General features: G+C 40.2%; 2 protein-coding genes across 2 annotated transcripts; both read left to right on the forward strand.

Moving 5' to 3' along the window:
* The first annotated feature begins 3,311 nt into the window (after positions 1–3,311).
* On the forward strand, positions 3,312–10,952 carry LOC130195484 (cAMP-dependent protein kinase type II-beta regulatory subunit). The gene is made up of 11 exons (XM_056417030.1): positions 3,312–3,753; positions 4,841–4,876; positions 5,848–5,900; positions 5,984–6,067; positions 6,315–6,421; positions 6,615–6,768; positions 8,739–8,840; positions 8,923–8,997; positions 9,093–9,161; positions 9,261–9,396; positions 9,527–10,952. Exons 1-11 carry the CDS (start codon positions 3,489–3,491, stop codon positions 9,658–9,660), a joined length of 1,215 nt encoding a protein of 404 aa, XP_056273005.1. The 5' UTR covers positions 3,312–3,488; the 3' UTR covers positions 9,661–10,952.
* An 807-nt stretch (positions 10,953–11,759) lies between these two features.
* Positions 11,760–20,323, forward strand: hbp1 (HMG-box transcription factor 1). Its single transcript, XM_056417028.1, has 10 exons — positions 11,760–12,779; positions 12,872–13,052; positions 13,481–13,601; positions 13,731–13,845; positions 14,392–14,513; positions 14,919–15,075; positions 15,320–15,464; positions 16,428–16,706; positions 19,082–19,223; positions 19,384–20,323. The coding sequence occupies exons 1-10, from the start codon at positions 12,707–12,709 to the stop codon at positions 19,399–19,401; spliced, it is 1,353 nt and encodes a 450-aa protein (XP_056273003.1). The 5' UTR covers positions 11,760–12,706; the 3' UTR covers positions 19,402–20,323.
* The last annotated feature ends 1,256 nt before the right edge of the window (positions 20,324–21,579 follow it).

The raw sequence follows: 21,579 nt of genomic DNA on the forward strand, positions 1-21,579 counted from the left end.
ACCACCACACTCAATATAGGGGGCAACGGAGTAAGTCGAAAACAATTAGTTTGTAAATCATGAAGTTCAGATTGCAAAATGAATTTATGTGCCCAGGTAGAGTGCAAAAATACTGATGAAAAAGAAGCAGTTTATATCCAGTCAGCCCCCCCCCCCCCCCCTCTAACGCATCAAAATTGGGGAAAAAACTTAAATGTGTTTCATCTGTCAGGAAGTCAGCTTTTTCTTTTGTCATCACCAGCTAGTCAAGACTCCAGCGGGAAGTGCATGTTTGTTTCTCCTCAGCAGTATTCTGTCTGGTTTAGTAACTCTAACATAAGCTAACTGTCTTATCTCAACTTCTGGCTGGAAGGCATTAACGAACCAACGGGCCTCAGCATCTTTACTAAAAAGCACAATTAGAAATCTAAATTTACTGAAATTATTGTCGTGTAAAAATATTCTGACAACGGACCCTCTTTTCCACCTGGATAGCAACACTACCCACTTCACCAATAGCAATAAGAATTGGTGGTTTTATTTATTCTAGTAATGTATTACAACACCATGCCCAGTAGGTGGCGCCGTCACCCATATCTTGAAAGTAAGAATGGCACTATGGTGTGTTTATAAGAATGAAGACCAAAGTGTTCAGGTACCACCGCCTGCAGCTTCACTCATTGCAGTTTATGAAGTACAACTAATGCAACGATGCTGCAATAACTATTCATGAAGGGTAGAAATGTCTTTCTTCCCATTTTAGTTTATTTTTATCTTAGTTTTTCAGTTTCTCTACCAAATGCTGTGTTTTCAGAGATTGTTTCTTCACATTAGCAATATTATTGCTGTATAAATGAAGAAAACCTGTGTTTTCACGATACTAAATCTTGACAGCTGCACCTCATTCATTCATCTCACGTTATTACAATGTAACATATGTAAGTAGGTTTTATCTGCACTTATTTAGGGGGAAATGTGATTAGTTCCATCAGGAATGGAATGTACAGTTACAAATAGAACAGTATGATGCCTCTAGTGCATTTGTGCCATAAACTAAGTAAGAAACTCTTTGCACCTTTAAAGAGAGGCTTGAGAATAAAACGAGTATAGCTAATGCAGCAGGTGGATTTGCACACTGCCCGTTTGCTGCATGTACATTCATTATGAATGATCAGGCTTTTGTAATCGAGTTTAAGCAGGGTGTTTATTTAACTATTGTCACTTTGGAAGCTGTATCTTGTGTGGCTTCTACCCTGTGGCTCACTTTATCGACTAAATACAAACACAATAACCTTCATGAGGGTATGATTTGTTTTATTTGATGCATTTGTTTCAGCTAAACCTAATAAACCGATTATGTAAGTCTGAATAAATATTACCCCCATGAACATATCTGTCATCTAATCAAATACTGTACATGCATAACTATTCATTTTTTTACTGATTGCATTATTCAGAATGACAATGACATTATTGACTATTCAGATTTCATAGCTGCCAGCTCTTGGCCTGTGAAGTATTCAACAGTAAGAATCTTCAAGATATACAGATCAGAGAACTGTCTTGTCTTTTTACTACAGGTACCATGATGCACTGCACATAGCCAAATAAAAGGTTTTGAATGGTACGTTTGGGAGAGAGCAGCTAAGCAGCAGCACTCGCTCCACGGGCTTCCATATGCTCGCCTAAGTGGGTAAATATTGTGCTTTATTAATAAAGAGTGACAGATATGGGCCAGAGCAAGGGGAAGGGTCTCAAAGCCGGCTACCGTGCAGATGACAGCTGTGCTCTTTTGGTGGATTTCTTCAGTCAAGTAATTCCCTGCTGCTGTATTTCTTTATCTCCTTTTGCCCTTTTGCTCTTCTACAAATTCCTCCACGGAATAATAATCCCTACGATGTGGCACATTGGATTTTTTTCCTTTTTTTCCTTGCTCACTTTTTAAATATGGCTCAATCTGCTCCACTATTTCTTCTGAAGCTAAATGTTTGTCAATTCCGTGATCATCATCATGCAGTAAATAATCCCCCACCTTAAATTGTTGAATTATTGTATGAATATTATTGTATGACCTTGTTCCAGTCCAAGTACCAGACTGTGCTACAAATGTGCCATCATGCTTTTAGTAACTGCTTCAGTTGTGTGTGTGTAAACTCGTTTTGAGGGGTTTTGACATAACAAAAAAAACAAAAACAAAAATAATATATAATAACTCGTTTCACATGTACACAACATCTATCACACACACGCACACACACATATTTGTATGTAATCTTCCTCTCTCCTCATGTGTCTGTTCTATTTTTCCATATCAGCCGAATTGTGTTTAAAGTTGACATGCAGGACATACGGCACGTGAATTCCAGAAATCAAGTGTTGCTCTATATGTGCATGTAAAGGAAGGGCTGAAAGTGTTTTCCTTATATTACTGAGTATTTTTTAAACCCAAATGACGGCTCGTCACAGCGTTTAAAAGACTCACCAGATGTCCATATACAGTGTGTTGACTGTTATGTTTTAATTCATAATCCTGTTTAATGTAATAGGTTTTCACATAAAAGGAAATTGCCTTGCTGTAATTGGAGCTTTCTTGCAGCACAATATTTGCCTACGAGTCAATGTTCTCAAAGGTTCCATGGCATTAGAATATGCATCAGATTTTTCATTTATCTCCCCGTGGAACCAGAAACGGGGCCTTATAGTGATGCTGCTATTAAAGGGACAGTCCCTCTACAAGGAGCCTTTGTCTTATGGCTATACTCTCAGAATTAAGCTATAGATATACCAGTATGCCATACTGATTTTCACTGCATGTTTGATCTCATTGTAAAATGAATGATCATATTCATTAATCTATGATGACACCTTTTTATATTAAAGCATATAAAATTGTTCTATATTTATAATAGGCTAACATGTTTTTATCATATGACTATTTCAGTCGTCAGATTGTTGTAGTATACCTATTGATCTATGATAGCACCCTTTATATGAGCGTTTGGCATGGATTTCTGAGATTATTCTATATTCATCCATTCAGTGAAGCATTATCTGTGAAAAATAAACACAGATGTAATGGCCACAGTGACACAAACAAATCCGACTGGACACGAGACATAATACGGACGGACATCCGAGATCTCATCCCAGTGAAAATCGATATGTGACTGATACACCGGAGGGTTTCTCTCTCCCATCATTTGTATTTTGCGACTGACTGCAGATCCTGCGCTGCTGCTGCTGCTGCTGCTGCTCATACGCAATCCCTGGATAGGTGGTTGCCATGGTTTCCTGGGTCACATGCGTGGGTTTCCTGTAGCCAGAAGCAGCAGAAGAAGAAGATGCTTGGACGAAAAATCCAGAGCCATTTTCATTCAAGAAAAATAGAGGTTTCGCTGCGGATGCTGACTGGGTGGACCGACTACACCCGTCTGCGGATTTAGGGTTTTTGGATTATTTCAAATTCGCAGCAAACCGGTTTTGTTCACATTCATAGACTGATAATAGGAATGAGTATAGAAATTCCTGAAGGACTGACGGAGCTGTTGCAGAGCTTTACCGTGGAAGTGTTGAGGAACCAGCCCAGGGATTTGCTCGAGTTTGCGCTACAGTACTTCACCCAGCTGAAGGAAAGTGAGACAAGAGAGGCCTCATTTGGCAATGACCAAAATTCGGCACCAAGACCCGGAAAAGCGGTCAATTTCATTGACGAAGCCATGCAGATCGATTCGGAAAACGGAGAGGAGGACGACGACGATGACGAGGAATTCATAGGTAGGCAACAATACATGTCCCGTGTTGTGCGTCGAGGAGGACGTGGCAGTGGAATGTCCCTAATGTGTCTAGAACAATGAGCATGTGTCCAGCGGGAGGGAGAAAGAGCCGCTCATCGAGCGCACTGATGCTCGCCACCTTGCATCCACCGCCGCGCTGTCATTGACCATATATGGGCAACAACGGAGGCTAGGACGCCTCTTAATGAAGGTGTCTCGGTCTTACTCTGACACGTGACGAGGACAGCAACAGCTGCAGGATCAAAAGGACTGACTGTGTGCGCGCGCGCGCGTGTGTTGTGTGTGTGTTTTCTAGAAGGACCCTGCACCTCCTATAGGTAATTTGAACATGTTCAGTTTCAGGTGCAGGCCTGATGGGCCTATATTGCCCCTGCTAGTGTGTCAAAGCAGATACGTGGAGCGTCCTCCACCTCCTCCATGATGCAAGCAGTGCAACATGTGACTTTCATCGCCCTCGACTCGATGTGTGCGTCCTAGCTGTGGTCATATGTAACAGAATGGCCGGTGCAGTGGTGCCATACGGTGCAGCAAGTAGCATAGCAACCCAGAGCTCTGACACGGCATCCCAATGGGTGGTGGGGTCTGCAAGGCTGTCTGCAATGGTTACATAAGGACGGGTACACCATATGCAGTGTTAGAGCTAAATACTGTTGTGTTTGTGGGTGAGGATGGAGCCCCATCACACCTCCAGTGGCTTAATGATATTCAAATGAGCCTCCTCAAGACAACACTGTATGGACTGCTGTTTATGGAGGAGACCACCTATCTGATGTATATTTCATACCTGGACTAATTATGTTGGAGCGTAGCTTTGTGTTTTACATTTGAATGTTGTTGTTATTCAAATTAGATTCAAGCGCACTTCAAAGCAGATGTCTTTATTCAGGTTTTACCCGCCTGATTAGGGCTTACTAATGAGCACAGGACTGGGTGTATAGTCCACTACACATGCAGAACACAGGGCTCTAACATAAGCCTTTCCAATAATGACTCGGTCACTATGAGATGGATTTATTTATTTAACGAATTCTAACCTGTTGATATTTCTACCTTTTATGCTTCTGCAGCCCCGATAATAAACCGATTCATCAGAAGAGCATCAGGTGAGTTGTCATCCTGTTTTAAGTCTGTTCTGCCAAGAGGAAAGCTCTGGTCAATGTCAACGCTGGAAACATGTCAAACTTCTGTGACACTTGAATTTTGAAGCTACGTCAGATTTCCGTCTGTCTTTTCTCATTGTCCTTAGCTTAAAATAAAATAGTGTTGATTTATTAGAGTTTGTGAAACCACTTGTCTCAAGCTCGGTTAATAATGTCAGTGAGTGATGTGGGTGGGGAGATGAAGGCCAGTGCTGCTACTATTAATTAATAATAATAATCTCTCGCTTGTGATGATAGTAACATGATAACACCGGACTGGTTTATCTGCATGTTTGACGTTCTGAATGTAAAGTATGAGCAAGTGAAAGTATTCAGTAACACCTATACATCACTTCGTTTGGGAAATCATTCTCAACATATATATATATTTATATATATATATATATCAGACTCAACATCAAAACAAAGGCGAGATGAGGCACATTTATGTATATAGAACATTTAATAGACGGAGGCAACCCAATGTGCGTAACAGATTGCACAATAAACAGATGATACAAGAAAACAAAAGCACACAGAATAAAAACCGTGGAAAAAAAATTATGAATGAGATTTAAAAGAAAATGAATATAACAGGTATGGTCTTCAGCTTGGATTTGAAAGTTGTCATATTGTGACATATTGTTAATTTAAACGAAAAGTATGTTTTCATTTCTGTCCTGCAGGTTGGTTTATTCAAGTCTAACTTTATAACTACAATTTATTGCTGCCACTATAACCCCCCCAAAGCTTCACATTTTAATCAAGACCAGAAGAAAAAAAACTTATTGGATGAAACTGCTGAATCTCCCCTAGGATTTAACTTGGGTTATTAGACTGGGATGGAAGTGTTGCTGCTGAATATGAAGCTCTATTCTTCTTCTCCTCTGGTAGTGAGTGTCTAGCTCATGCGTTTGTTGATCTCTGTCATGCAGTGTGTGCGGAAGCATTCAATCCTGATGACGATGATGAGGATAAAGAGCCATGGGTAAACTGGGTTTCCTAAGATTCAGTCTTAACAAGGGAAGTAGATTTGTGCATGGATTGTAAGACCTGCGCTTCAATTCTCAGGTCACCCAGCCCAAAACCGATGAGCAGAGACGGCGGCTACAGGAAGCATGTTGGGACATCCTTCTGTTCAAGAATTTGGATCCGGTGAGCGGATCATTCCATAAGCACTCAGTACTCCTCTGGTTTGTGCTCTGCCATCTCTAAAATTACACAAAGGGGAGCGTGGCCTGTGGCCAGACGCTTTTTTTCTTTTGCCACAGCTCAGTACACTATGCATGATTTGGAAATATGGTTACTTTCAAGTAGCTGAAACGGCACACTGTGTGGATTCTGCATGATTGTTTCAAAACTTGAAATTCACATATTTGATTGATATTTCACACCATCGCAGGAAGAGATGTCTCAGGTGTTGGATGCAATGTTTGAGAAGTTCTGCACTGAAGGGGAGCACATCATTGATCAAGATGATGATGGGGACAACTTTTATGTTACTGAAAGGTGATCTTTCATGTGGCTTCCACAACATGGCTTTCTCATCTTCTTTTTTTTTTTATCAGATCATTGATTGTTATAAAGAACTTCAATATACTGCCTTTAAAATAAATGTTTCCTGCTGACATTGCAGGACACACTATTATTGCTGACGTTTATATATTTTTCTGATATGTTTTTCCTTTGTGTTTTCATTCAGTGGAACGTTTAACATTTTCGTGAAGGTTGATAGCACAGACAAGCTGGTAGGCTGCTATGACAACCGAGGCAGCTTTGGAGAACTGGCGCTGATGTACAACACCCCCAGGGCAGCCACAATAATCGCCACCTCGCCTGGAGCCCTTTGGTGCCTAGTGAGTAAACCATTAAATCCTCATGTGAGGGCACAGCTGGCTCCATCCTCAGGTTTTCGTAACAAGCTGTGGCGTCAGTCCTCAGGATTTACAGTTAATATCCAGGTTGTCTGTGGAAGTCTTGGCACTATTGGTGAGACCATGATGTCTGACCACATCAGACACACTGAATGCAACAACAAAAAACGACAGAGCGCTAATTGTCCCCTTGAATATGAATAGTTTTATCAATATGTATTATGTTGTATTAATGCATAGATTAAAGCTCATGAATGTGCGAGCTGAATATGAAAAAATACAACACAGGCTTATTAATAAAAATGTGAGTCCCATTCAGACAAACATGGAAAATGTATACCTCAGAGGAACAAATGATCAAATTGTGTAAAGTGGGACGTCCACACCCTCATGGAGAACACAATGCTCAAGGTGAAAGCAAATTGTCTTTCCAGTACTACTTTTTTTAAATTATAATAATTACACCAAAGTAACCACGTTGTGTCCAGAACCGCTCTTGTCGACGTTCAGCTGCTCTACTTGATCTGTGAAGCAGCCTGTTCATTACTGACTCAGACAGGGCCGTGCACTTACACTGTGGTAACAGCTTTGTTATGTCATCTGTGAGCGACGCGGGCCGGTTGCAGCTGTATCCACTTGCGTACTTGTAGTACGTGTTTGGCTCGGTGAGCAAGCAGCCTGTCTGTCCTGCTCAGACGACAGTCCCCCGAGGTCGAGGAGGGACACTGATCCTGAAATGCCACTGAGCGGTTTGAATTAGAGTCTCAACTTTAACTTGTATGCAGTTAACTTTGTGGCAGCCTGAGAGGATATATTACATCTCCAGGACGCTCTGTCCTAGGGTCTAGGACTGACTCTACTGATCACTTCACCACTATGTTAGAGCCTTGTTTCCTCATCTGGTAGGGAGCTTCCTCCCCCGCTGTAGTCCACTGCCTTTGTTTCCCACAGCAACTTTTCTCAAATATTGAGCCAGTTCGCCACCTAGTGGGCAGCAGAGGGAATGCCAAATGGTTCGATTCAATGTCAAACTTATTTTTGTTTTATGAATACATCAAAATGTAAATATTTCACATGGAAAAATAATGTACATTAGGTGTTATTTCAATGACTAGTCATATTTAAATATCACCATCCTAATCACAACGCATGTTTTGGCCCCCGTGAGCAAGCTATCGTTCCCTTGGATGCAGTGACACAAAACAAATGGTTGTTGTGGGTATTGTTGTGGATATCAAACCCCGGATCAGTAACATCTCCAAGGTGTGTATGTATTACATTAAGTTTCATAATGGCAGGCGGGGATGAGTGAGGGTAAGCACGATATTTATATTGGTCATTACAGCTGACAAAGGCAGAACATCCCTGTTTTGTCATGTTGTATTTTCTTTTGCATTAATTTGGGAAATCGTTTAACAATCAGAAATTATCCAAAAGGTTGAGACCCTGTCCTACAATGTAATCCTTTACCACTGCATAGTGCCATCTAACATATTACTGTCCACTACTTGAGTCTAAACTATATCATCCTGCTGACATAACGTACAGCTGTGATTATTATTAGGTTTTTTATTACTGAGAGCATCATTGGGACATGAGCACATGCTTGCTGCCACTTGAATTACAATATGTTGTTTCCTTTGAGTTATTGTTTGGTGTAAGAGATTTACAGGGACAATGTCCATGAGGACTATACGACCCAGACATCTTGCCTTTCAATTAAAGAGGACGGGGCAAATGAGCACAACATTCAAATGTATGACGATGACAGACTTTATGCTCATCTGGGATTCTTTCTCCATCGTGTGCATTAGGAGTCAACAAAACTAAATAACATCTAACAGGAAGAGGAAGGAGAGAGGCATTTAATGTAAAAAATATATACTCAACATCGGAAGGCCTTTACATGTGAACCTGAAGGTTTTCCTGTTCTTTAAATCCGTTTTTTCCAGGATCGTCTGACATTCAGGAGGATTATAGTGAAGAACAATGCCAAGAAAAGGAGGCTGTATGAGGCTTTCATGGAAACGCTACCACTGCTTACATCCTTAGAGGTAATTAGCTTTGTCCTCCAGTGTCAGGAAAGTGCAGTGTGCATAGGAAACCACCGTTAACCACACATCCTTTCATCCACAGCTCTCAGAGAGAATGAAGGTGGTGGACGTAATAACCACGAAGATCTACAGCGATTCACAGCAGATTATTGCTCAGGTGAATAACCTCTTCATGATCTGTTCTTGAATTGATCATTTTCATTTTCTGCTGCGATGGAGCATTTAGAAACGCTCTTTGTGTCTTTTTTACAGGGTGATTTAGCAGATTGCTTCTACATTGTGGAGTCTGGCCAAGTAAGAATCACCATGAAAAGAAGCAGGGTATGTTTGCCCAGTCGACCTTTATTTGTTAAGTGTAAAAAAATATATAGAAAATGTTGCTTGTGTGTATGTCATAGTGTTTAATTTCTTTCTTTCCAGACGAAAAAAGACCAGGAGGATGAGGAGGTGGATATCGCCACGTGCACGAGGGGCCAGTATTTTGGCGAGCTTGCGCTTGTCACAAACAAGCCCAGAGCTGCGTCAGCGTATGCTGTGGGAAGCGTCAAATGCTTAGGTATATTTTGTGCATATTGATGTTCATTCATATTTTACGTCACATACTTCAGTATACCACTTACTATATTACAGTATTCTCTTGAATTCTCCTCATGTGATGTTCTCTTTTTATTTATTTTCTTGGTCAGCCATGGACGTCCAAGCCTTTGAGAGATTGCTGGGCCCTTGCATGGACATCATGAAGAGAAACATAGCTAACTACGAGGAGCAGCTGGTGACCCTGTTTGGGAGTAGCACTGAGATTGAGCAACAAAGTGCATGAGACAGCTCCAATGGACCATGAATCGGTGGATGAAAAAAAAAACGAGGATTGTATGTATGTTTGTCCCCATAATCACTTAAACTGATTTTTTCTTACAAATGTGAATATTCACTATAACATTTGTGTGTCCGATAAATACAAACAGACTATCCCATATGAGACTTTAGGTTAATTTGAGCAGATTTGGAAGTGAAGTAAGCCCAAACAGAGCTGCTTCAAGCTGGTTTGAATTAGATTTCTCACAACTCTCACCTTATAAATGTAAGCGTACATTTTACTCGTCAGTGTCCGATGCATTAATTGTTTGTATATTGAACACTTTTGTTAACGCTCACCTTTTCTCCACAGTGTTATTTACACCTACAGTATAATATCGTTTGTAAATTTCTAAACATTGTTTGTTAAAATCAGATGCCAAAGCTCATTTCTTACTGGATATTAGTGAGCCAATATGTCACAATCTCTTGTCATTTTGGCAAGAGCGCTAACATTGGCAATATGGGTACAAAGGTGACCCAACACGAAAAGGATTAACAATTTGTAAAATAAGTTGATTTGATAACATATTTCAGATATTGATCACAACAGAATGTAGACTTGGCAGTACTTTAACATTTTTACAAAATGCATTTCTGTTTATTATAAGATTTAATCCCTTGAACAAATGTTCATACACTGTATATCATTGGTAAGTGTGTGTTTGTGTGTGGCTATTAGCCTAATACTATGCTTTTGCAAAAAACAACTTCAGAGAGATAGCTGATAGTTTTGTATGATTATACCACACATTGCTGTACAATTTGAAACTGAATATTTACTGTTATTATATAGGCCCAGCTTTAATTGAATAAGTTGCCCCATTAGACTAGTCATTATAGGCAGTGTCTTGAAACTATTGATTTTCCTGTGTTTTAATGTAAACTTCAAGTCAAATTGTTTTGTGTTAGTGAAACATACATTATGATTATGACACCCATCATTGCTGTCTACCTCTGCCAACAACGTATACTGTTTGGATACACATATTCTGATGTTTCCTCTGAACAGGAATCTAAAGTGGGTCTTCTCTGTATCTCTTCTCTATGTTTTTAAGATTAATAATTGAAGTCTTCTGTATTTCGTCTGTGGTTTACTGCAGCTTACGCTGGTAGAGCTGGTTTAACATTTAAACACTCTTAATTTATCCCACCCCTTGTTCAGATAGTGCTGGTATTTGTTTGAAGGCAAACCCATAATACTGGATGAAAGTACTGTATGTTTCACTTTTCATGTCAATAAAGAACATTTTTATATTTGTGTGTCACTTTACTATTTGTGACGATAATGGAATAGCACATTTTTAAAGCTTCTCATTCACTCATTCACCATTCATTCAGTCCTTATTCATACAGTTGCTCGTTCATTCACAAGATGTTGTAGTAAAGAGTTAAACTCAGGATGTATTGACAAATGAGAAGACAAATAATCCACGCGTTATCTAGAAAGCAACGTGACGTGAGTGTAACTGTACGCACTCGCTGTACATTGGAATATTGCAGATGAAAAATAACCATGTTTTGTTCCTGTTATTGCCAATCAGCTGTTACTGGGTGGTAACAGGCATATACTTTTATCCAATCACACGATGATCAATAAACTAAGCCCCGCCTTCAATATTTTCCTCAACACTCTCGACCAATGGAATGCTCGGATTGTCATTATCGACGTTGTCATCCACCAATAGGAGGCTTTCTCTGGGAAACATTCATCCCACCCCTCGAGTGAATGCAGAGAGTTTCTTGATGGCGACAGGTTTGGTAAGTGAGAAGAGTTGACTTCGGATTTTTTCTCTCGATTAAACAAAAGGTTCAAACACATATTTAACTTGAGCGTCGTGTTTCGTTGTGCTAGCGTGTTGTTTTAGCGGGGTTGTCACGCGTTTTATGCGAAATCCAACGCCAGTGGGCTCGACAATGGTTTTTTCTCGCAGTGACGCTTGTTGTTTTGGTGATAACGAGCCCGTCCGACGGCAGCTCTGGACACCGAATCATGTCTTTCATTTGGTCAAATGTTCTGAGACGTGGTGTGTCAAGGGCCTGTCTGCAGTTCCGTGTCATTCATTTCCAACGGAGGGCAGAGAGGTTGCGTCATGCCTCAACTTGTTGACATTCTTTTGTTTACAGTGTTGAACCCGACCGCCTCTGGGTCTCAGACGAGGACACTGCTGCTACTTTTGCGGAGTGGGGTGGGACATGAACTGTTAGGCCCGCTATGCAAAACGGTCTTTTGGGCATGATGGTACTTTTTAAACGCGTAATAACGGTTTGACGTTGGTTTACATCCGCGTTTACAAAGTCAACACGTCGGTTCATCGGCGCATGCAGAGATTGGTGGGTTGTTAGATCGCTAAACGCTGATAGCCATTTAAACTGTAAACTTGTAAACTGATTGCTTTGATGTTCTCAGCTTCATCTCTTTTTTTAAAACGTTTCATGTATGCAAACACCAACGTATGTTCAAATCGGAATACAAAATATGACGATGTCATTTTCAACTTTCACCCTTCGAGCCTCCATATGGTACTTTTATAAAAAAATGTCAGCTATTTTTTCACTTTTACTACGCAGTCGAATGAATGGGCTCTGGTACGCATGCGCCAAATATTTTTCAAGTTTATAAACAAGGCCTCCACGCAGCGGGTCACATGACGAGTCACAGAGGTATACTGTCGATTGAGAGACAAAGGATTTCCTCAAGGCTGCCTACCTATTCCATCTTATTGTTGTCAAGCGTGACACATTTTAAGATTATTACATACTATCCTGGGTATTTACTTGAAATAATTTGACCAATTACGGGAATGATTAAAGGTTTAATCCACGGATCCGCTTACTATGTATTAATGAAACCTCATTACTCTAAACAAAGCGCATACCACCATATGTCTGCAATTACAAAGGATCTGTTTTCTGATGTTGTCCCTTTTTTGTTTTGCATAAAACCAGCTGATGCGGCAACAGAAGCAGAGTCATTAAACATAAAAAGGAAATAGCAGAACATTGTGAAAATGAACAATTCTTTTGATCTACTCAAGTGCAATGAGGACCTGCCTTCCTCACCCGGGTGCCACATGGATTATGGTAAAATCCTACACCAGCAATCACATTATTTATTTAAGTAAATTCATCTTTTTCCACATCCTAACTGGATATTATTATTGACTCCTCCCCAGATGACATGCCAGAGCTGCAGGAGGTGGAGGAGGACCAGAGGTCTCCAGGATTGTTTCAGGTTGGAGCAGGAGTGTCTCACCAGGAGCTCCGCAGCTCGCCGAGCACCAACTGGCTCGCTGAGCTGGCCAACATCGCCACCAGTCCTCAGAGCTCCCTGCTGAAGAGCGCCCCACATAAGAGGTTTGTACCAAGACGGACTCACATGAATAATCAAAGTCTGATGAGTTCATACATGAGGATATACATTCAAAGAGAAGTTGACAGCCCCAGTGAGAATATGGCACACTAGTTCCCCTAGGGGGGCATTCCACAAAGCAGGAAGGGCAGGTTCGCCAGTAGCGTTACATAACTTGTCATGAAATGTCTTCCGAATTCAGTTTTTTTGTGTTGCAGTTTTTGAAGTGAAATATTTACATCATTACAACCAGGATATTGCCAAAAATAAACCTAGCTAAATAACCTTTGTATTGTGGACTACCCCTGCTGGTGCTGAACAAGAGGATTACATTCAGCTAAATACCTCTTGCACTTTACGAAATAATATTAAGTTTCAACAATGACCATTATATTAACTTGAAATATATTTCTGATATTTAAATTTTTTTCAGATCATCTCCAGTCCACATCTTTGGCACCAGTAATAGTTTACATTCTTACGCCCGTCCCCCCTTAGCCAGTAGCGCACCCACCCAGTCCAGAGGCCACCTCAGGGTGCGCAGGCGTGTCAGGGTAACCTTCCAATTACAACCTCAACCATTTGAAAAGCTAAGAATCACCCATTCCTTGAGACTCAGGGAATATTTCCTGGTTCATTCTGTATCCTGAAATAAATTTTTTTGAATTTATTATTTTCAACAGGCCAGCAGTGAATCCGAGTCTGGAGTTTTCTCAATGTCCTCATCTTTTTCTGACGACGAAGACATGGCCTGGTCTCACTCTTGGCCCTCCACAGCCTGGTATTGCTTCCTTAAAGGTGCATACACACGCTCATGTACATACTGTATGTATCCACCGGGTGCACATGTAGACACTTGCACCTCGCTCACACACGTTGAAGTGAAACCTGAGCTTTATGAAGAATTTTCTGAAAAGAAAACATGGACTTGAAAATGACACCTCATAGTTTAAAGGCAAAACCTGCAGTCTATATAAAGTCAGTCATCTACAAATGTGTACCAGTAATGTGGAAACCAAAATGTGAAATGCAGCATTTTATTATCCACAATTATTAATTAAGAAAGTTATCTGAAAGGTTTTTGAATATACCTGTATTTAAATGGTCAAAAGAGTTCTGATTGGCTGCTTCATGGCAAACAAGACTGATGGGTGCTGACACTAATCTTTAGTTCACACTTTTCTGAAAGGATCCTCCTTCTTCAACCGGGATGAGCAGGAGTTACAAACATTCATAAAGAAATTCTGACCTCGGGTGTCCACACAGCAGTATTGCATCCGAGCGTATTCTTCTCAGTTGCAACACACATCTGCTTATTCATGATGTCGTTATGTTGATATTCAGGAACTCGCCTGCGCTTCCATCGAGGCCCTAATGTGGAGTGGCAGGATGCTGATGAACTTGGAGATTCTGACGATGAGTCAGAAGATGAAACCATGATGCCGTCCTCCTCCTCTCTTATTAAGGTAGGCAACAAATAGAATATTTAGTATGTCTTAGATTGTTTAACACAAAGCTGCAATATTCTGGAGTACCTTCCTGCTGTGTACACGTTATGTTTAGTGTTGCTGCACCGCTGACTAAATGGGTGCATGATTCAGTGTAATATTAGAAGCCATAACAATTGTGTATAATGGCCACCAGGTGGCAGCCAGGCTAACACAAGTGGAAAAGAAAATGAGCAACTGACTGGAAGAATGAAACACAGTATAACAGTCTTGGTGACTCACTGTTGTGGCCTCATTTAGTGTCTTAGAAACCAAGCTTTCAGCCAATCAGGCTCCAAGTTGTTTTCAGTAGTGTATTCCACAACCTCATCTAGCTGGAGGAAAGACTGGACTCCTCTTATCGGTCTTTTGCTTCCTTTACAGAGATACGGTTCAGAGGGTCTGAAGTTGGTGAGCCACGAAGAGACTGTATCTTTTGGCCAGGCGGTTCTTAAACTGACCTTTGACCCTGGCTCACCCGATGACGGCTTCTTAACAGCCGAATGCCGATTGGATCACCCATTTTATGTCAAAAATAAAGGTAAACCAAAACATTTCTTTGTTTAATACTGTTCAAAATATGGACAAAATGTCAACTGCAGGTCGTGTTCGCTCCTAAAAAACATATCATAACAACAAGTCAGCTTTGATGGCATGAAACAAAAGCAACAGAAGCTTCCACTGTCATAATGTCGTTTGCTCCATCCAAAATGCAAAAAATTATGTATATATTTCTTATATGTCTTCATGACCGTAATCTATAATTTACCATCTGTGTTTTTCAGGTTGGTCTTCCTTTTATCCGAGCCTTACCGTGGTGCACCATGGGATCCCTTGCTATGAGATGCAGTTGGGAAACGTGTGCCTGCCACCGAGCCACCCAGAAGCCATAAACTGTGATGACTCTGTCGTCTTTGACACTTTCAGAAGGTAAACGCCTGTAACTACACGATCTTTCTTTGTGAAGAGACTTAAAGTGGCTTTAAGTGATAATTAATATAACAATGTATCAGATGATAATGTGAAAGGGGTCGCTCGGTGTGACAAATCCTCAGTACATGGAATGATCAGCCTCTCGGTCAAGGGGAAGAGTCTGTAGAGTCGGGTACATTTGTGTTGCTAATTTATAATTTTCGACTATTCAAAATACACTACCGTTCAAAAGTTTGGGATCACTTAGAAATGACTTTATTTTTCAAAGAAAAGCACGTTTTTTTCAATAAAGATAACATTAAATTAATCAGAAATACACTCTACATTGTTAATGTGGTAAATGACTATTCTATTATTAATCATTATTTCTAACCTTGTCAATGTCTTGACTATATTTTATATTCATTTGATAAATAAAAGTGTGATTTTTCATGGAAGACACGAAATTGTCTGGGTGATCCCAAACTTTTGAACGGTAGTGTAAGTTTAATTTAATTTAATTGTTCAACATACACATATGCTCCAAAGATGCAGCCCGACCTTTTCAAAATGTTTAATAATATTAAGCATATGTTCTCGTACACTATCTAATCACCCTAAGCATCATCTTGTACAAAGACTACAGTTAACAGAGACATGTTTTTTGATTTGATTTGCATAACAGAATTATACTGCAAACAAAAAATGTAATTGTCGTCCATTTAATATTAATTTAAAGGGACAATATTAATTTGAATCTCCAAGTTCACAAAATATTTTTTTCACAACGAGGTACATTATACAGAAAAAGTCTACCTTCCAGTGCAGCATCATTTCAAAGTAACACGATGACTTTTTGTTACAAACAGCACATGTTTTGCACACAGGAAAACCCCCAAAATGCAAATAAAATGCGACACATTAGAAAAAAGAAAAAAACCCACGTTAAAATCTGTTCCTTTTCCTTCTTTCCTTTTGCAGTTATGACTTCACCCCACTCGACTCCTCTGCGGTGTATGTGCTCAGCAGCATGGCCCGTCAACGTAAGACCTCCCTGTCCAGCGTCAGTCCAGACTGTGATAAACTCGAGCGCTCCAGCTCCCCACAATCCTCCACTGGCAAATCAAACAGGAGCCTCAGCTCAGGGACAGCCACCGTTGCCACGCCTACAAAATGCAAGCGGCCAATGAATGCCTTCATGCTCTTCGCCAAGAAGTACAGGGTGGAGTACACGCATATGTATCCTGGGAAAGACAACAGGTAGGCAAAACCCAATGGCATCCAGTCATGGCACTCAATCACACTGTTTTGCCATGCAGAATGATCTAATTTAGGTTAATTAATGTTGTATATTACTGTGTCACATCTTAAAGTACGGTCATATTCAACTTCCGCCTTAGTCTGGATGTGTACCGTACAAAGTAGCACGCTGGCACACGCTAGAATAAAGCTGTCTCACTGCGTTAGTGTTTCTGAAAGGGACCTTCGAGTTCACGGAAGCCGGCCGGAGGTCACACGGAAACAGCCGACGCATGTCTGAATGAACGAGAGCGTAATTGGTAGAGAAGAAGTGCAATATGGCCGTACCATTTACAAGACAGGCTCATTTTGGGATGACACGTCAGCTTATGAAGCAGATCTACTGTGACAGAATGAGGGTAGAGGTGGTATTGTTTAAAAACAGACACTCTGAGCGTTAAATGTTACTTAGTCAACCTGGCTAGAGCGGTCAAGGCCAGAAGCAGATTAAAAAGTCCACAACACCACATGTGGAGCTTTGTAGTTTGACGTAAAGACAATGTGCCTTATAAACTTATAAGACCCCGAGTGTGAGGATAAAGTTACACAGGCGCTCTCATTACGTGCGGTAGCAAAACTGAATGAATAATACTTTCTCCTCCGTAAGACCCACCAGTGAATAGTCCAGGAGCAACGCATCCATCTCCACAGAGAACTGGACCTGGGTTTATTCAGCCATTGATCTCCTAGCCGCTGTGGTTTCCACTGCACGGAAGATTAAATATCTCTATTGCTAAATCTAGCAAAAAATATATTATTTTTGTGTGTTATTTATCTTTCAAATTAAATCACTCTTGCGAAGAAGTATTGTTCAGCTTCGCCTCAGTTTAATTATATTTTCTTGGACCATTAAACATTAAAGTCAATTTATCATTTAAAGCCACAGATCCCAGTTTCAGCTCCTGAGGTTGGCGAACCCGCCGCCGAAAGAGGCCGGCACATAAACCCACTTGTTCATGACTTAAAAACCTTTTCATGTAAATGTTATGGTATTTTCTACAATGACGTTTTTTAAGGCATGCTACACTATGACATTTTAAAATGAGTTTTTCACGACACACCAACAAACTATACTCTATATTTCTTGTGATTTCTTTTCATAGCCCACTATTCTATGACTTTCTTGTACATTTTTCACGACATACTACACAATTACCTTTCTTTTATTCTTTTATAAGTTTCATGGGAGACCTTTTATGTCATTCTATACCATTACAATGACTTTCTTTTTATATTTTTTTAATGTAATTTTGGACTTCTTTTATAGCATTTTTATGCCCCGACTTGCGCTTGAAGATTGCACAACATAGATCAACCCCGGTCCTTTCCAAGTTCCAGTCGGACACAGAGACAGTTCACTGATAGAGCAAACAGTCTGATTTATTCACAAACACAGGGTACTCAACGTACTCAGCAACCCATCTAGTCTGAAAGCAAATAAAGAAATCAAAATACAATCACTAACCTCCCTGGTGTTAGTGCACAGGAGAAAACAAGGTGAAGGAAATAGACAGTCCACTCCGACAATCTCCAGCAGAACAAAACTATCAGAACATCGCAACATTGCTCATGTGGCAGCTTGAAAGTTGAGCGATGGACCTCCCCTCTGCCGCTCAGCCGGCGCCATCACACGTCAACATGCGTGGAGGACACTTTGGCAACTAAATACGACACAGTCGAAACAGCATACTGTGTTTTTTTTTTAAAGAAATTGTTCGAGCATACTAGGAGATGATGTATTTCATGAGACACGATGGCGTTTTTTTGAGGCCTTCAATTCTATGACATTTGTAATATGGCATACTTTATATACTTTGACCTTTTAATGGCGTTTTCCATTACAATTTCTCTAAACTTTTATAGCATGCTGTACTTTTAAGTGCTTTTGATGGCATGCTGTGCAACACTTTCTCATAAAAGGTTTTTATTGTGTAGCTTACTAAACGACTTTAATTAAACCTTTTGTGACAGTTTTAAAGCATATCATACTATAATTAGTTTTGACATTTTGCATGACATAGGAGGACTTGTAACGGGACATTTTATTTAATACTATACTTTGATATAATAATACATTCTCCACAACAATTTTCAATTAAATTTTTACAACACACTGACATTTGTTATACATTCATGGCATGCTATACTATGACTTTTCTTTTTGACGTTTATGAAGATGCTTTGATCGCATGCTACACAATGATATCTATGACTTTTTATTGTTACATCTTACTGGATTCTATTGTATGACATTGTTTTTGTGAATTTCTATGACATACTATGAATATTCTGAAAAGGGCAAGTCCTTAATCCTTTGTCTGTCATCTTGCACTCAGAGCCATAAGTGTCATCCTGGGTGACAAGTGGAAGAAGATGAAGAATGAGGAGAGGAGCCTGTACACCATGGAGGCCAAAGCTCTGGCTGAGGAGCAGAAACGACTCAATCCAGACTGCTGGAAGCGTAAAAGAACCAACTCCGTAAGGACCAAAGTCACCGTTTGATAACATCCAGTAGCTCTTCTTGTATAACACCCGACTGTACACTGACATTGCATCTTCAATTATATTCACCCAGTCTTTGGTGTCAATCATGTGTCCACCCTCCTTTACACCAACATCTTATGTCATCCTTCAACAGGGTTCCCAGCAGACCTAGATGATCTCCCAGAAAGCCCAGCTGTCGGTTGCTTTGACACGGAGAGGTGCTGGACAGAGTGTGATGGACCGCTTGATGCCTCTTTGCTCGCCTGTACTCTGGACTCGACTGTGATGCTGACTTCGTTGCTTTTTGTAACCTCGAAAAACACTCGAGGCGACCAAGAATTATGAACTATAAACAAATCATGTAATCTAGTCACTAACAGTGCATATATTTTCGTATATCTTTAATTATCAAAGACATCTTATTCCCCTGAAATAAGAATCAACCTCATTAATTTGCTTTCCTATTCAAGGCGAGAGCACGTGGTGCTACGCCTCCGTCGATGGAGGAGAACACGATGTGTGTCGGTTTTATTATTGTAAAAAAGGGGGAATTATTAGCTAACTTTTTTCCACAACTGTTCAAATGATTTCTATTTGTAAGATTCAATACGCTGCACAGAGTGGTAACCCTTTCATACATTTTGTAATACAGTATATAATCTGCAGGTGAACTATTGCCATGTTTTTAGATGTTTGCTCGACCACCACCTGGCCATACGACGAGAGGGCTTTCAGCATGTGGTGGTGGGTTCATACTCAGTCACAAAGCACTTCAGGCCTTTGCTTTAAATGTGTGTTTGTTCTTCACTTTATATAAATATGTAATCTATACAGTTATTGTATACTGGTGGAAACCGTTTGTTTAATACAGCTCGTATCTTGACAGTTCGCTGTTTGACACGATCATGGCCCCAGTAGCTGTGCTCTGCTTTCAGGTTGCTCTTGAATTTTAAGTGCTTTGTTCATAATGTACAGGTTTCACAGCCCCAACAACCTCTTGCACAAAATATCCTTGTATCATATTATAAATAATGTTTTTTTTTTTTTTTTAAACAGTAAAAGTGTTTGGTTCTTCTCATACACTGTCATCACAACTTATGGTTATGCGTGACTTTGTGTTTTTAATGCTTGTGAACATGTTCTTTGCCCGCCTTTTGCTTTGAATAATTATCTTTCTCCTGTGAACACGTGTTTTGAAAAAAAAACACACGCTGAACCGAGCACGTTTCCTCTCGAGCTTGAGAGGCCCTCACACATCCACCGATCTAAACGTCTTACCCATAATGCCCGATGTTTCCAGGTAACGGGACAGTTCAAGTGTTCTAGTCTTCACATTAAAGCCACCGTGCATATCTGCTGACAATCCCAGAGCACAGTTATACTGACGCAAGATGATTCACTCTTGGGCTAGATTAGGGCGGCTTTAAAGGTTTTAATTTAATCTTATACTCGATGTAACTGGTCCCCTTAACACCCTTGAGATGAAAATGAGAGAACACATTATCGCATACCAAACAACGAGTAATGTAGTTAGACGAACACAATTGGCTGATTTCATCTCGCTTGCACGGCCATAAAGACGATCAAAACACATGGTAATAAAATGCAGTATTATTGTACATTTTGAGACATAATTTACATTGTTAGAGAGCCAGAGGGCACCGTCACTCCATTTTCTTTCATTAATAGATGTCCATGATGTAAACGCCTCTCTTTGGAAAGGATAACAACATTTTAAGGTAAACAAAGAGATCCAAGACACCATTGATACGACTGGTTGAGGAGGCTAACATGTTGCATAGAAATAGCAGTATATGTTCAACAGTTAACCCTGCGTGACGTAAAAAAAACAACATCCCTCAAATGATTTATGGACATTGGGAAGTTAATATTTTCATGTTTATGAATATCTTGAGGGTCCTGCGTGACTGCAAATAGAAAAAGGTTAGTCTGAAAGGATAAGATTCATAGCACTGCATGCCTCATGAAAAAACAATGATCAACAAACACCCTGCAAGCCTCAAGCAAAGGAATCTAATTATAGCATTTCCATAATGGGCCACTATAAAATGATCCGAGTTGAATACTTTATGGAGTATTTGAGGAAATGGAAAGTTGTGTCGGATATGCTTCTGGCTTAACACCATTTCAAGTTCAAATGGGGAACTAAAGAATATAGTAGTCATTGCGCTGAGAAATTAAAAGCATTTTTCACTGTCATGAGGAAGATTACATAACAGGAGGCAGGCTTGTCCATTTGTGAACTACAGTGTGGACTCGCTGCTGAAACAAATACACACATCAGTTCAGTCTCACATTTGACTCATAGCGGCTGCTATGCTGAGTTTTA

The sequence above is a fragment of the Pseudoliparis swirei genome, chromosome 6 (assembly GCF_029220125.1).
Source record: "Pseudoliparis swirei isolate HS2019 ecotype Mariana Trench chromosome 6, NWPU_hadal_v1, whole genome shotgun sequence".
NCBI classification, from domain to species: Eukaryota; Metazoa; Chordata; class Actinopteri; order Perciformes; family Liparidae; genus Pseudoliparis; species Pseudoliparis swirei.

Coding starts and splice junctions, on each gene's coding strand:
- LOC130195484 (XM_056417030.1), top strand. CDS start 3,489: ATGAGTATAGAAATTCCTGAAGGACTGACGGAGCTGTTGCAGAGCTTT. Junction 4,877..5,847: donor ATTCATCAGAAGAGCATCAG/GTGAGTTGTCAT, acceptor TCTGTCATGCAG/TGTGTGCGGAAGCATTCAAT. Junction 9,397..9,526: donor GGGAAGCGTCAAATGCTTAG/GTATATTTTGTG, acceptor TTTCTTGGTCAG/CCATGGACGTCCAAGCCTTT.
- hbp1 (XM_056417028.1), top strand. CDS start 12,707: ATGAACAATTCTTTTGATCTACTCAAGTGCAATGAGGACCTGCCTTCC. Junction 13,602..13,730: donor GGGTGCGCAGGCGTGTCAGG/GTAACCTTCCAA, acceptor TATTTTCAACAG/GCCAGCAGTGAATCCGAGTC. Junction 13,846..14,391: donor CTGGTATTGCTTCCTTAAAG/GTGCATACACAC, acceptor GTTGATATTCAG/GAACTCGCCTGCGCTTCCAT.